The sequence below is a fragment of the Myotis myotis genome, unplaced genomic scaffold (genome assembly GCF_014108235.1).
Source record: "Myotis myotis isolate mMyoMyo1 unplaced genomic scaffold, mMyoMyo1.p scaffold_m19_p_10, whole genome shotgun sequence".
Lineage (NCBI taxonomy): Eukaryota > Metazoa > Chordata > Mammalia > Chiroptera > Vespertilionidae > Myotis > Myotis myotis.
This window is the reverse complement of record NW_023416314.1, coordinates 56,216,572-56,233,144: the sequence shown is the minus strand read 5'-3', so window position 1 is coordinate 56,233,144 and position 16,573 is coordinate 56,216,572. Positions and strand designations below refer to the sequence as shown.

The 16,573-nt window shown below is 39.8% G+C and overlaps 1 protein-coding gene across 2 annotated transcripts in view; it reads right to left on the bottom strand.

The window, feature by feature from the left end:
* NELL1 (neural EGFL like 1) overlaps positions 1 to 16,573 on the bottom strand; it is a 706,205-nt gene that overhangs the window by 21,038 nt on the left and 668,594 nt on the right. For both annotated transcript variants that reach the window (XM_036325664.1, XM_036325665.1), the window contains one exon: positions 1,501 to 1,694. In XM_036325664.1, the coding sequence (XP_036181557.1) occupies positions 1,501 to 1,694 (194 nt within the window). The remainder of the gene's footprint in view (positions 1 to 1,500; positions 1,695 to 16,573) is intronic.

Here is a 16,573-nt window from a genome sequence, read left to right as displayed (position 1 = left end):
AAGTGCCAATCCCTTCCATAAGCCATACTCAGCTCGTCCAATGCACAAGCTTCTCTTCTCTTAAAAATGTTTTGCTTTTGAATCAGTGCCACATGGTTTAATATTTGTACTTAATAACTTGAAAACTTCTTAATGGAAAATGTCCCATACATTCATTAATTTAGTACTGAATTGGGAGTTTGAGCTGAGGCAAGTTGGATTGACTGATTGCTTAATTGGTTTTCTATATGCCAATTACATCACCATATCATCTGTAGAGTGTTATAGGACATAAGGCAAGATGAGAAAACTATGAAATTGGGGGCAAGCAAGTGGAATTCAAGTCCCAGCTTAAACATTTACATCTTGTGATATTTAGGACACATTATTTGCCTGGTGACTTAGAAACGCAGTTTCCTCACCTTTCAAAGTTGAGCTATATTAAACGTGATACTGTTTTTAAATTACAGATTGCTTGGAACATGGGTGGTGCTCCATAAGTGGGGGCAGTAGACCTAAGTTTGAATGTACTAAACTAGGTTTATTAATAAGGGGAAAAATGGGTGTTGTGGGTAACGACCTAAAGACTTGATAATAGGTATAGCTCTCCTAAGTAGGTGTCCCAGGTCTCTTGGAGGTATGACCGATTAGAAGGCAGGTAAAAGAATTACAGCTTTTCAAGATCTTTTTAAACTGTTTCTAGGGAGCAGTTGGAATTTCTCAGGAGACCAGCTCTCTGAGGCTACTCAGCAAGTAATTTCTTGTGGTTCCCATGCCCATAAAGCCCAAGATTAAACAGCCTCATCCCAAAAGACATAACTATACAATGCAAGAGCTACAGCAAAGGAAACTGAATCGGCAAGATCAACAAAAACTGAAATAACGCATAAGGAAATCAAACACTTGATAGGCTCATTTTACAAAAGCATAAAGCAAAACCAGTTGATGACAGAATTTTATTTCTATAAGCATTAAAGTCACTTCCGAACAACTTAATGTAAGGAACAGCATGGCGCTGAGAACAACAAGGAATGTATCATTTAAGAGGAGGCCTCCATATTATCATTATCATTTGTTCAGCATGGAGGTGGGGCCTGTCTCTGACCACTGGAGGCATGTCTCTGAGCCTCGCTTTTCTGGATAATGTCACCACGGAAGGGAGCAAGTTCATACGGGTGATCATTTCAGGCAAAGACTAGTTCTAATTAGCAAGTCTGTATAAGTGTGGGATGAGGGCCCATTAAAGCTCTCAGCCGACCAACCTGAAAGGCACTGCAGGCCCTCACTGGGAGGATTAACTGCCTTCTCGGCCCTGCAGCCCCTTCTCAAGCTCACACCTCACTTTTCCTTAAGAGCAGGTATGCCTGCCACCCAGCATCATCATTAGCTGTTGGGTGGATTAGAACAGGAGAAGTCTTTTCAGGAACCACAGGACACCCATGGGTCAAGAGGCTGGAGGAAGCAGTGGGGAGGAAGAGAAAAAAGTACCATCACAAGTTCTGCAGCATACATCAATCTTACCTTGCAGGAACAGACAGAACACCTATCTTCTTTCAGGGTCCACACCTGCCCATTGTGCTTCACTCCTCCTCCGTGGGTGCAGTCACCAGAGCAGGAGGGCCCAGAGGGACAGAGGCAGTCAAAGCCTCCTGCCAGGTTGATACAGGCAGAATCATTCCAGCAGGTATGGGTTCGTAAGGCACATTCATCAATGTCTGCAATAAAGAAATCATAGAGCTTTTGAATCTAGCCAATTATTAGAAAATACTAATCACTTACAATAACATCAATTAACATTACTGAGCATTTACCTTGTGCCAGGTACTGTGCCAAGCTGCTCACATGCATAATCTCATTTATGCTGCCAGGCAGCTTTGTGGTGGAGGATCTGTTCTTATCTCTATTTTGCAAATAATGGAGCTGAGGTTCATTACCGAAGTTAATTATCATGCCCACTGTCATTTAGCTAATAAGTGGCAGGTCTGAGATTTAAACTTGCAACTATTGCACTCCAATTACTAAATTATCTGGTAGTAGCTCTGTACTAACTTTAGAATAGTTTCAAGAACTATACCATCCTTAACAGTGGAGATGCACCCTATGGAGAATTGGGTCTTTTAGAAAAGATGTGAATAGATTGATTACTCCTGAGTAGGAACAAGTGGGTAATTAGGGAAACCCTGAACCAGTAGACTTCAAGCAGATCCTGGGGCCAAGGATGAAAGAAGAGGGAACAGTTCTTGGGAGGAGCTTTCCTAATCAAGCCTCACCATCCTAATGGCCAGCAGCATGTTACCAAATGAGAAAACATCTCAGAGCTACCGTAGGGAATGGTGTGGATGGTGATGAAAGACACACATTTATTTTGCTTTTTTTTTTTTTTCATTGATATCCAGGTATGGAAGGAAAACATAAATCCAGTCAGCCCTCCCACATTAAAAGCTCAGGTGACCTTAACAATAATCCAGGGAGTTGTTCAGCCCCAGCAGGCAATCTATTACCTCACAAGGTAACCAATTCCATCACTGAATTACTCTTACAAATGTCTTCCTTAAGTTGAAATGAAATATATTAAGCAGTAGATTCTACTTCTTGGTACTAGTTCTGAGACCATCCAAGGAAAGCCTTTTTCTTATTTATGACATTATTTATGCTAGTTGAAGACATTGGTCATTTGTCTATCAGAGTATTCTACTCCACTGATCAGTCTACTGTCATGACCTTCAATTATCCTTCAAATGACAACATTGATTCCAACAAATTGTTGCCAAACGTTTGCTATGCATAAGATTCTTTGCATATAAGACATTGTCCTCATGAGACGATAAGGAGAAGCACAAGTTAGAATAAGGACAATGTAAATTAACTTATTCTACACCCCAAATTTCATATTAAATATGTATAAGGTTGCAAGCACTTGATTATGGGCTAAATTAAAAAAAAATTGTCATTGGTGTTAGGGTCACCAAAGGAGGGACACTCAAAGCCAAAGTGGTGAGGGATTATAAAAGTATTAGGTCATCTGGATAGCAGATGGGCTGAGCACCAAAATGGCACCAGCCCCAAAAGATAGGAAGTCAGAGGTTTTAAAAGTTCTCTAGGCAGGTTTTTTCTGGGCAGAGAATTCTCTTTGCAAGTCCAGATTCTGGAAACTCCAGAGGCAAGAGATTATGGTCTTAGCAAGTGGAATGTGGTCTAAGCAAGTGGAATATCCCTTGTGAAGTGGCCTAAAGGTTAGTTCCCAAGGGAGAGGGTATCAATTATTTGATCGGACCTAACAGCTGGCATTTTCCCCTAAAGTGCTCAAAGCAATAAAATGCTCAAAAGCATCAAATAAATTTAACTGCTGCCATTTTTTATATATTGCTTCAAAGTATTTCAAGACCTTTTTTCTCATGAATTATGCCATATAATTAATTGCAAGATGAAAGAGTTATTCACATGATACAAAAGAAGAAACTAAAGTGCAGAGATGGCTAACTGGTCACACAGCTAGCACACGTCAGAGCAAGGATTGTGTCCTGGAGCTTCTGATAGGTGCTCTAGAGTTCTTCCCACTATACCATGTCAACTCAAGATCCAAAAGTCTGTGCCCCCTTTCAGTATACTATAATATTTTCTGGTTTGTCTACTCTCAATGATTTACCCTCTGGACATTGCAACTCATTTTCAAGGATAAGAGCTTATGTGAATCTTCTTCAGTATTTTTAGTTAAAATTTTGAGAATGATACAATTACTAAAAGTTTGCTAGATTTTGAAACTACTGTAACTTAAAAATAACGAGAGAGACATGACCTATCTTTTCTGCCTGAAGGCAGGCACTGCATTGGTATAATACTTGGCTTCACAGCCCAGGTACAAAGTAGAAGATGTTAAGAAATTCCAATAATATTTCTAGAAGCTAATTCATTCTGAGGTTTAGTTTTTTATTTTGTTCCACCAACTGCAGCCTCAGTCAAGACATTTAGTTGATGAATAATGATTTCTTCTTTGAAAACTGTGGAGATGATCCCAAATTAAGATGCCTAGATTCCAGGTTAACTATAATCAGACCGCAATTACTCCTCATTGTTCCTGGTCATGCCCATGTCATTGCCAAAGCATTTTACTAGATGATGTTCCTGCCTAAAACCTCTCTCATCTTCCACTACTCCAAATCCTCCTAATTAAAAGTGTGGGAGTCATATTTGAAAGCAAGATCTTTCATTTAATTGAGTGCATACTATAAATATTTTCATACAAGACATTTGACATATCACACTATGTGCTCTTGATCATATTATCGAGCCTCTTTGACCCCCATTTATCTCTTGTATAAAACCATATCCACTTAATCTAAGGTTGTTTGAAAATAAAAATGTAGATAACATAATAAAGTCTGACTAAATCTTTGGATTTGATTTATTAAATATAAATATTTTAGACAAAATTCAAGCCCCACCTCCTCAGCTAAGTATCTCACAATATGAAGCAAATTCATATTAACCATTCACATCCGAATTCCCACTGTAATGGCATTAAGCGGAATAATACTAAAGTGATCCATTTGCATATTCTGACTCCCCAGTTTTTACTGAAAGAAACAATTAAATTATTTAATCGTATAGTTCTCTCATCACATTTATAGTTGAGTTTATATGTTTAGGAGATATAGATAGAGAGTAAATTGATAGCTAGACCAATGGCTCATTACATACATAATCATAACAAATAAAATTTAGATTTTTCTCAAACTCTGTGTTTGCTCAGATCAACATTCTTATCACTGGGACTATTTCATTAGCCTCCTTTCTGGTCTCCCTGACTTTAGTCACTTCTCACTCTTATTCTTGGAGTTTCAATTGTGGGCCCAATCAAAAGAATTTAGGGAACCTTGAAAAAGTACTGGTGGACAGTTTCCACTACTACAGAATGATTTAAATGGTATAAAGTAGCATGCAGACATCTTGGCTCTGTTCAGCCAGATGAGGATCATTGCTCTAAACACTTTCCACATGGGAGTGGTGTTTGCTCTAAAAGCAAATGTGTCCATGTCACTCCTTTGCTGAACACCTCTCAGTGGTTCTCTGGTGCTTAGAATAAAAGGTTCAAACTCCTAGAAAATCCTATAAGCCCCAATCTTACACTTTAATAGTTACCTTCTGCCTTTCACCCTTTCACTCAAAAGCCATAGGTGATACACAGACCATGTTGTTTCCTCAGTCTGTGACTTTTTTTATTTGAGTACTCCCCCTTTTCCTAACTCTACTTTTTCTCAGCCCATTTGTAATGGGGTGGAGTATAAGTAATTCATTGAAAAGGTAAGCACTTCCCTTCCTGTGCTATCTTAACTGCCATGTATTCATCAAAATTGTGATCCGATATCACCACCCCTCATTCTGCAAGACAGTCACTATTCACATTTTGCTTTCTCTGTACTTCATATACCATGATGTTCCTGCATTCATCTCTCAGGAGTGACATGTTTAATATACCCACCTCCCTAGATAACTAGTAAGCTCATTGAGTGCAGAGACTAAATATTTTCGTTTTTCTCTCCTTAGTGCCAACTACAATGTAATACACTGAGGATGTTTGATGTATTTATTTAAATTACTTAAATTCAGGAAATTTACAGGCTGACACTATTATAGAGCCAAAATTCATTCTCTGGTTGTTCACTAAGCCTAAGACATAACCACAACCCTCTTCTTTAGGGAATACATTTAATTGTGAAGTTTTTGTGTGGAAAAGTCCTTGGGTTTGGTTCAAATTATGATAAACACAGCAAAATAGGAACACACTCAAATAGCAAGGCAACTTACCCTCCTCCCTCCCATCCCAGTTTCTTGTCAAATGTTTGAATATAAATACAGAGGAATGCCCATTAACAAATCACTAAATAAATTGTCTGGGAGAGTAATTTCAACAGATCCACAAACAGTGGCTACAGAAGGATATTTAATTTACGGTCTCCTCTAAAATCTCTAAAGTGGCATTTAATGCCCAACTATAGTATGCTTTCTCAACATTTTGCATCACAAAGTTGCACACATATTTGCAGTGTTTTCCTCTCATAAATTAAGACACCTGAGCATAAAGATGAACACACCTAGTGTGAGCACTAAAAACAAAGTGCAAAACCTGGATTTGCCTTTGTCGTTCCAGAATCAAAGGATTTCAGACTTGAATATAAGACCACATTGCCTACAGAGCTCCATGTAATTGCTGTACTTATGACACAGAAATCTCATTCTGCTTCCATGCAATTTAACAGATTTATGGAAAGCCAGATGTTAGCAATTATGGAAACTGACATTATTCATATTCTTGGTAATACAGACCTGTTTGCTCTGCACAAAACTAACTTAATCTATTATACATGTCCCAAGGCATACAAATGGAGGAGGCACCCTATTTACATATAGCAACTGTTCTCTGCTGAGCAAACACAAAGACATTCACCCATGATATTTACCCACATCATCAGACCAATGACAAAGGGGTGATGAAACAAAAATCAGGCAAGATATTCCAAACTCAAATCTATAATCATTAAAGTATACTTGTTTTTTTTTCTTATTGTAAGCCATGGCTTTCTGTAATTTTCTTGTTTTTCACTTTGTACATTCACTATTTAAATGGTCCATGCTCAGATAAAGTTTTTTTTTCAATAAAATTCCACTGCTAAGCTTATATTAGAGTTAATTTTCTTGCATTGACATTTTCACAATTTCTGAAAGCTATCATTGTACTCAGTTTTGCTTTTAAAAAAGTCTGCTTGTGCCTAAGACTAGTAGATCTGCTTTGTTCTTTAATTTGAGGTTGTTAGATTACTTGAGCATGTAAGAAAATACAATTCAGAGCTATTTATACCAGCAGCAAGTAAACCAAGCCCAGCCTAGCCCCAAACAATCTTCCCACCCTTCTAGAAAAAAAAAAAGTGGCTTTGCAGAAGTTTGAATAACATAACAACTGTAATGGTACCTGCCTCAGGAGCTGAAACTTCTACGAGTTCATTTCAGAGATCCAGGGAAATATTTGTCCTCCAAGTGGTTTGGTAGCAGTTAGGTCAAAGGAGAGAACTTCTTTATTACCCCCTTTCCTTTCTCTTGAGAACTTCTCAGAACAAATCTAGTTTTACTTTCAAACTCAAAACAGGTGATGTGTCAGAAAACAAAATTGAACGTGGGGTTTGACTATACAGCTGTGTGTTCTGACTTGGAAAGCATTATCAGACATTAATAGCTTAGAAATGAGCACAGAGCTGGGGGGCTTAGAAATGATAAATAAGACAGAGCACACAGAGGCCTCTCCCACAGTTAAAGCAGAATCAGTACTGTTTCCTTTACTGGCAGAGAGAAAATTACAGAAAAAAAATATATACAGGCTGCACATGAGCAAAGTTAAGTGAAAGAAACAGTAGAGAAATCTGAGGTCTGACGGGGCTTGCAAAATGCAAGGCTAATGAAATTTCAAGCTCCAGAGTATGTTTCAGGTCAGAACAAGAGAGGTTATAGCTGAGCTCTATGTGTGCTAGTCTTACCCCACTTGAATGTCTTATAAGCCTTTTAGAGAAAAGACTATTAGGAGTGGGCTGACACACTTTGGATACATCAGAAGAGACTTACCAGCAAAGTGAGGGGCTCAAACTCATCTTGCTTTAATGACACTGAGGAGTTCTGCCTGAAAAGGCAAAGCCTGAAAGATTAGTGAACTACAGCTTCATCTACTTGAGATGCTATCATGTATCTCTCAGGAGGAAGGTCCAATGCCCCTCCGGTGTTGACTCTACAGTTACTGCCTCTAGTCTCTCTGGAGTAGGAAGGAACCCTGTCCTGTGGCCTTCCTCTTACTGCCCAGTGTGTAATTTTGTTATTCTCCAGTGAGTCATCCCCTTTTCCTTTAACTAAGTAGACTTTCTTGGGCAAAGAAAAAAGAAAACACCTTGCTTAGGCTCACTCTTTTTTAAATATATATTTTTGTTGATTTCAGAGAGGAAGGGAAAGGGAGAGAGAGATAGAAACATCAACAATGAGAATCATTGACCAACTGCCTCCTGCATGCCCCCCCGCCCCCCCGATTGAGGATGGAGCCCGAAACCCAGGCATGTGCCCTGACCGGGAATTGAACCATGACAACCTGGTTCAGAGGTCAATGTTTAACTACTGAGCAACACTGGCCAGGCTTGGGCTCACTCTTACCTGATCCACTCCCTAGATTCAGGTCTTCTTTCCAGTGTCTACAACGAGCAGCTACCCACATGGATGCATCTATCCTCTCCTAAGTGTTTGTGACCCTCTCTTCAAAGCCCAAATACTGAAGGTTCTCATGACCATTAGTTTGCACAGTCAGCACCCATCACTTAACAGATATTGTTATTAATTATTTCAGTCTAAGAGCTGGCTTCTTGACCCTTCCAGGATATAATACTGCCTTATTTATCCTCTTATTTCTTCATTCATCCAGTCACTAGTAACCAATCACCAGTCAATTAACTAATTACACATATATTTATTGAACATCTACTCTGTCTTAGACATTGTGCTATGGACTGGGGATAAAATGGGCAAAGGATACAGACATGATCCTTTAATTATGGACCAGATAGTCTTCTGCCATTTTTTAGGTCAGTAACATTTCCTAAGGTTCCATCTCTGGTTTTGGGTTCATTTCTCCTCAGTGGAGGCAGTATTACATACCAATTCAAAACTTAGGGTTTGGAACCCAGTAGCTATGGGTGCCAGTTAATGTGACCTGTTGTTCCAGTTTTCCTGGGACTGTGGGGGGTGGCGGGTGTTCCTGAGAGAGATGACTTTCACAGCTAAAATCAGACAAAGGGGACAAATGAGTCAACTGCATCAGTCCTATCCCTGCAACTTATTGTGTGTATGACTATGGAAAACTTGCCTAATATCTCTAAGCATTGGTCCTATCATCTGAAAAATGTTGATAAAAATCCCCCCTGGGATAATCTGGTAATTTCAGTAAGTACATGTGTATCTTACAATAATGGCTCAAAATGATTAGCTGCTGTTCTTGTTCTTGTTTGTATGGTCTGTATACTTTCCCTCTCATAGAAATCACTCATCTCACGAATGCCAAGGTCGCATCTCTTCAGGATATCTTCAAACCTGCACCATTAGCCCTGAGCTCTGTGTATGCAGCCAACCCCACTGCTGCCTGCTAATTGGGGATTGCCACTTGAATTCTGAATTCCCACACAAATTTCCAAGGATTTGATCAGTACTTTGGATAGCCCAACCCAAGAATGCTGACACTCCACCTCTCTCATGAGCCTCAGTCAGTAGACCTGGGCTCATATTACATGACTCATATTGAAAGAATATAGTTTGCTGACCCTCCAAGAACTTGCCTTGGTCACTGACTACATTTTATTTGTAGGCTGTACACATTTAGGTGTTTTACTGCAGATGGAGAAAAGTTTCTTCTAGGCAGGAAAATGAGAGTAAAATAAAAGCAGAGCAGCCTTCCGAACTAACCATTAGTCTACTTTCTGCCACGGACAAATCATGTTTAAGTGATAACAATTTGTTTAAAATCAATTCAATTCTGACCAAGGAGAGAGTAAATTTTTTAAAAATCTATAAATATAGAAATACTTGGTATCCAAAGAGAATTTTACTGCATAGAGGCTACAGTATTGATGCCAATGATTTTAGATTTATTCATTTTTATAGCTTCTGATAGGTGAGAGGGGGGTAATATTATTACTGCATCTGTATCACAGAGAAGTAGAACAGATATGTTTTTATAAACTAATCAATGCCTAACCCTGGGCCATATGCATTCTGTTGTTATATTCATTGTGTTGTTAATCTCTTTAACAAAATGTCACCCTCAACTGAAAAGAATTATCTCTCCTACTTTTATTTTGTTATTATATATCTTTATGTTGCCTTGTGTACTTAGCTGTGAACATACTTTTCTATTTTTCTTATTCATTCAAAAGTAATATTCTGGTTTATTTATCTTTGTGTCCCCCACCACATTTTTTTAAGAGAGAGAGAGTGGAAGGGAGGGGTAGAGACAGAGAGAAACATCAATGTGAGAGAGACATCAATAGGTTGCCTCCTACACATGTCACCAACCAGGACTGGTGATCAAGCCTACAGCCAAGGCACATGCCCTTGACTGGAATCAAATCCAGGACCTTTCTGCCTACAGGGTGATGCTCTGTCCACTGAGTCAAACCACCTAGGGCTCACCATTCCTTTTACAGTGTATTTCACCTACTAAGAAATGCGGAAACATGTATTGAATTCGAATCTGGTTGAGCTGTGATTTAAGAAGGAACCCTGTCCTTTGGATCCTCAGTGTTTTCTTTATATAAGTACTTCTCACCTTTGCAGTACTGAGCTAGAACAGGAGTGGTGACAGATGAAGAGCAGGGTAGAGGTGAATGGCAGAATCCAGCTTCAGGATAACAAAGAGCTTTCTGAGAATTAAATAGCCTTCTCGGACATTCCATATTAATGGAAACATCCACAGTCTCTCTAAGCGAGTATTTACCAGCAGGTGCCAAAGAGAGAAAGCCCGGCATGGAGCAGCGTGGTTTCCTGGTCTGCACTGCAGTGTGGGCAGCGGAATCCTAAGTGACAAATATGCATGGGGGAGTCCAGCCAGGGGGAAACCAGAACTAACTCTGGTGTGTTTTTTTAATACATTTTTATTTATTTCAGAGAAGCAGGGAGAGATGCAGAGAGATAGAAACATCAATGATGAGAATCACTGATCGGATGCCTCCTGCATGTCCCCTACTGGGGATCGAGCTCACAACCTGGGCATGTGCCCTGGACCAGAATCAAACCCTTCAGTCCACAGGCCAATGCTCTATCCACTGAGCCAAACCAGCTAGGGCAGAACTAACTCTGTTTTGACAAATCATTCTCTCAAGCAAGTTGTCAGATGAGAAATAATTTCTTCTCTCTCCCACACCGAGGAAAGGTTTTAGGCACACAGAGGTCACCAAGGAATTTCATTTACTACCAGAAACACCCTGCCACCTACACAGAAAGCAAAGGTGGAAAAACACTGTCAGAGGTGCAATTCTAAAATCATGTCTCAATGAAAATAACAAGAGGGTCACATTACAACCCCCAAGAATTCAAAGACCTTCCATGGCTATTATTTATTGTTTCTTTTCACCACTTCATTTTGGCCCCTGACTTCCAGGAAGTGACAAACCTCTTCCAGAAACTATCCCCGGGTAAGGAGAGTTATGGCATTGATCAAGAACAATAATTGGGACTCCCACAGCCAAGAAGGGCAGCCCCTACAGAGAAGACCGAGGAGCTACAAATAAATCTTAATGGGAATCTCATTATCTCAAAGATTTTTTAGCAGGAAAATGACCCAGTTTGAGTTGCTACAAGGTCATGTATCTAGGGATTGGTGGAAACTTATATTGGAACCCATATTTTACTTATATGTGTCCCCACTAATGGCTTTAGTAAGCCATATCACAATTTCTCAGCTGTGTGGCAAAAGAAAATTCAGACTGTACTGTTCTTCAAGTTTATGCATCTATAAAATGGGGGATCATAACAAATAGCTGTTATGAGAACTATAGAACAAATTGTTAGCACATACTAGTTTCTTTTTTTTTAAAATATATTTTATTGATTTTTTACAGAGAGGAAGGGAGAGAGATAGAGAGTTAGAAACATCGATGAGAGAGAAACATCGATCAGCTGCCTCCTGCACATCTCCCACTGGGGACGTGCCCGCAACCCAGGCACATGCCCCCGACCGGAATCGAACCTGGGACCTTTCAGTCCGCAGGCCGACGCTCTATCCACTGAGCCAAACCGGTTTCGGCACATACTAGTTTCTTAATGATGATCACAGTCAATAGCTGGCTAATTTTAATGGCTTCCCTTTTATTTTTTTAAGAAAGGCATTTCAAGCAAAAGGAATCAGAGAACAAATTTGCACAGGTATACAGAAAATCACATCAATACAAGCAAAGGGTAGGAAATTTTGTCAGAAACACTACTATATCTATAGAGCTATATTTTATACTAAAAATAGCTTCACACACACATATATATAAAAGTGCCAACATGTTTTCACAACAAATAAATGTTTCAACAATGTTGAGAAACACTAATATTATGAAATAGGATTCACAACTTTCAACTCATCCTAGAATATAGGTATCTTTATAACCTGGTCTCTATTTCCATATTCAGAGTTCTTTTTTTGTCACTCCCCACCCACAACACACCATGTACTAGTATATCAGGAACTTCATCTCCACTGAAGTCTCGCCATCCCTGGGGCACATTCTGATTTCCTTCCTGACTCTGTTCAATCCCAGTGCTATTCCTGCCTGAAATGCTTACTTTAATGCCTGCTTTTCCTTCTCCTCCAATAGACTCAGTGAAAATACATTTTCTGTGAAAGAGTCTCAGACACATTGCCATCCCCACAGGCCCCCACCCCAAGAGGAGTTAGTCACTTTTTTCTTAAAGTCTTTTAGTTTTATTTATTTTATGTACCTAGCTACTCTACAGCTCCACCTGCCCTACCTCCTCTCGCCCCATTCTAGACTGGAAGGATATTCTTCTCTGTGTGCCTTAGACTCCCACATCGATAAGCACAGACAAGAACCTCTCAAGAAATGCTCGCTGAACAAGTGAACGATGACTTTATGCTCAGAGTGCTTTGTTTGGTCTGAGTACAGCAGGTTAAAATCCCCTACTCATAAACCACAGGTAAATATTTCAGAGCAACATGAGTAACCTCAACTAAAACAAACAAATCAATATTCATTTCAAAGATGTTGTAGATGCTGATCTTTGAGTTGCTGCAGAGACAAGGGTTTTGGTTCTAAGACACTCAAGCCAGACATCTCTCTAATGAAATACTTGCTCACACTGTGCTTCAAGGAGGCAGGAGGCTAACAACTACATGGAATTCATTACCAAGAAGCGCTCAGAAACAAGAAAGCAGGTAACTCTCCCTTGAGACCAAATTGTAGATCCCTAGGTGGAAAACACAGAGAAATTAGGTCAGAGTTGTGACTGGAAACACAGAATCTGGATCCTGATATTTCAATAGTAGTTTCTGCATCATTGGGGTCAGTGTCATTCTGAGATCCCAGTGACAATTGGTTCTGCTTCCTCCCAAAGATGCATATACACATATACAGGGCATTCATGGACACCTCTGAAGGCTTTTAAATAACCCAAGTAAGTGGTTTTCAAATTTGAGTCCACAATAGAATCAGCTGAAGGGGGCTTGTGGGAAAAAAAACCAACCAACCAACAAACAAACAAACAAACATCTCCAAGCCTGACCCTCAGATTTGCTGATTCAGTAGGTCTGGGGTGGGGTAGAGAATGTCCATTTCTAACAAATTCCCAAGGGATGCTGATGCTGAGGGTCTGAGAATCATACTTTGAGAATTATTGCCCTAACCTCCACAGAACACTGAGTTCATAGGCACTAATGTTCAGACAACAATTTTTTTTTTTCCTTAGGAATACCCTACTCATTCTGTTGTCACTCAGTTGTAACTGCCAACTACTCAGGAAAAATATTAAAGAATAAAGTCATTTAAAACCTATAAATAAGATTTTGCAGGGTAAACGCTTCAAGACACTGTGCAGAAAAAAAAAAAAATCAATGTGCTACTATTGTTGCTTGATCTTTCCAAAAATGTCAAGTTCATAGTGAAAAGGAGGCCTTAAAGCAAACCATAACCACAATGCAAAGAACCTTTTAGGGAAAAATGTCAGTCATTTCCTGTGTATCAGCCACATTATTCCTCTAGTGTGCAGTCCACCCCTCCAATAAAGCCTTCCTACAGCGCGCCCATCTCTTCTTGCTTCCTTTTCCCAGAACTCCCACTGGGCCTGTTCCCACAATACAAAACTGTCATGAGTCCCCCTTACACCCCTAGAGTCTGAATAAGCAACTGGCTTCCAATGACTGTGTCTGAGTTGCCGTGGCCTGAAATATAACATTACCAAGTCTTCATTTACCACAGTGAAAAGGAGAGCAGTCGTCAAAATATTATTAAATAATTAGAGGGTAGGCTGGCAAATGAAAAGGAGACAAAATATCTATTCAAAAGAGAATCACGTTAGTCAAAAACATAGGGACTGACACCATTTAGCTTAGAAACAAAGCAGCTATTCATACCGAAAAAGCCTTTAGAAAAATCACTCAGTACAGTATGGTAGAGTTGAGTGGATTACATTTTTTTTAATAATTACAGCAAAAATGAAAGTAATAGATAAAAATTCCCATGTTAATAAGTTCCTTACACCAAAATGAAATGGTATTGTAAAAATTGCTGGCAATGAAAGGACAAGTAGTGTGCTTAATAACTTTTTGTTGCAGAAAAGCACATGCAAAACGTCCTTTGAGCAGCTCATAATTCCATAATACTGAACAAAGAAGGTTTCCTAGAAATCCCTAGAGTAGGCTCTATTCATTCATAAGTTTTCAGTTAGTGTATATTGTAGAGTGCCAAGTCCAAAAGGCGCCCGCCAGAAAAAAAGGGTTTTTAAGCCCAATAAGTTGGGATACTAACAATGCATCATAAAGGCTCTGAAACGGCAGTTAATAAACTAGCTAAATTCCATTAATTTAGAATATCCCACATATATTTCCTCATAGAACCCATTGTTGAAAAATACCCCAGCATTAGTGTCCTAAGATCCAGAGTTTAATAAATGCTCTGTTGGAGTCACTGCCCCAGCTGGGCTTTTATCACTGATGCCGACTATAAGGCAAAGAACAGGCTTCAATTAGTCAAAATCACTCTGTTGTTGCTCTCTCTCTCTGCCAAGCAGAAGCCAGACTCCACTCAAAAATATGTGGCCTGCAGTGCAGGGCTGTGCTTCTTAGTTCCCTGCAGCTGGGGACAGGAGGCAGTGACCACTCAGACCTCAGCTGCAGAGCACAGGTGAGCTAGCTTCCTCACCTGCCTGCCAGGTATGCCTGTCTTTTTGACTCATAAGCTTTTGATCCCCATGATGGTGACTGGACATCATCCCGTAGCAATATTAGGCATTCCCATCATCTTGAGGCTGCTTTTCCCAGGGAACATGCTGATGTACTCAAGTGACCTCTTAGATGGCCATCAATCTAGGTCATTTGTTCAGTTATGGGATGGCCCCAGAAGGCATGGGCATGAAGCAAAACTTGAATTCCTCTGCGCGCGTGCGCGCGCGCACACACACACACACACACACACACACACACACACACAATAAACTAAATAAAGAGATCAAGCACTTTGTACTAGGGTGTATGTACAAGAACACAATGAAGTAGAAAATGAGGCAATTAACTGAATAATCATCACTGTTTACACCTTAATTTAATCCTTTCATAAGTTATCTCCAGTTAATAAACAACCAGCTGAGGCAATTGTGGGAACGGAAAGATACACGGCTCTCTCACACATGGCTGTGCCTCCGGATGTTTCTCCTCATTGGCTACCTATCTCGCACGGAGGGTTTGGCTCTTGTATTATCACTGGTACAGCAAGACCTGAGCAGATAATAAAGAAAGAAATATTCCTGTTGCTTAATATTTCAAAAATCGTAAACATGTCTACAGTCCTTAGGAAGGATGTTGAATACCATTTCCTGGAAGAAGAAATCTACATGATTACGCCTGATATACTGGACATTTTCCTGCCTCATTGTCTTTGCCCCATAAACAGATATTATAACAGCTCCCACCCGGTGGCCTTGTTCTGAGGATAAAAGGAGTTAGAAAGTGCACAACTCTTAGAAGAGTGCCTAGAACATGAAGTAATTGTTTTTTCTTAGCTATCGTTCACATTTACTATCATTCATATTTATTTTTGTAACTATTGTATACCTAAATCCTCCCATCCTTCAGGTCTAATCATCCCCATGCAGTCTGGAAAGATTGCTCTTTAGTGCTCTCTCTTCCCTAATTACCTACATATTTTTCAAGGTTGACAGTTTCACAGTTAATTACAATCATATCAGAGTGCTACTGGTCAGTATGGGCATGTTGATTTTTGTCTCCAACTTGGTGTTTTACACTCCCTGAGGGATGAATTCCCTGCATCCTCCATACCATCTAGATTAGTGGTAAGACCACAGAAGATTTATTTTTATGGATAACATACATATAACAACATCATGATGATTATGAAGAGTTTTGTTTTAATAGTGTTCTAATTCTCCTCCTCTTCGTTATCACACACGTTAGTGTCACCTAGACTAGACCAGAGGTCTCCTGGCTCCCCACACACGGAGCACTGCTTCCGAGGCCAAACCTGTTCCCTCTGCTCCAGGGCTGAGCATGACTGCTGTTTAAAAGGTGTTTGAACAACAGGGAAATTGTCCTTGGAAATTTACTAAACAGGGCGGGGCGTGGCCTCCAGAATAGACTCTATAGTTGTTTAATGTTCTGTTAGAATAAGTCCCCAAAATGTCTAGTTTTAGATTCAAAGTTCAAGTGGAGAATAGCACACAGGCCAGGCTGTGTCAGCTGGACAGGCTGAGGGTGAACAAGAACCGTGGGATTGTGACTGAGTTTAGTGCAATGAACTCTTTCCGTTATCATTTTGTGAAGTGTTTACCACCGAACTTGAGG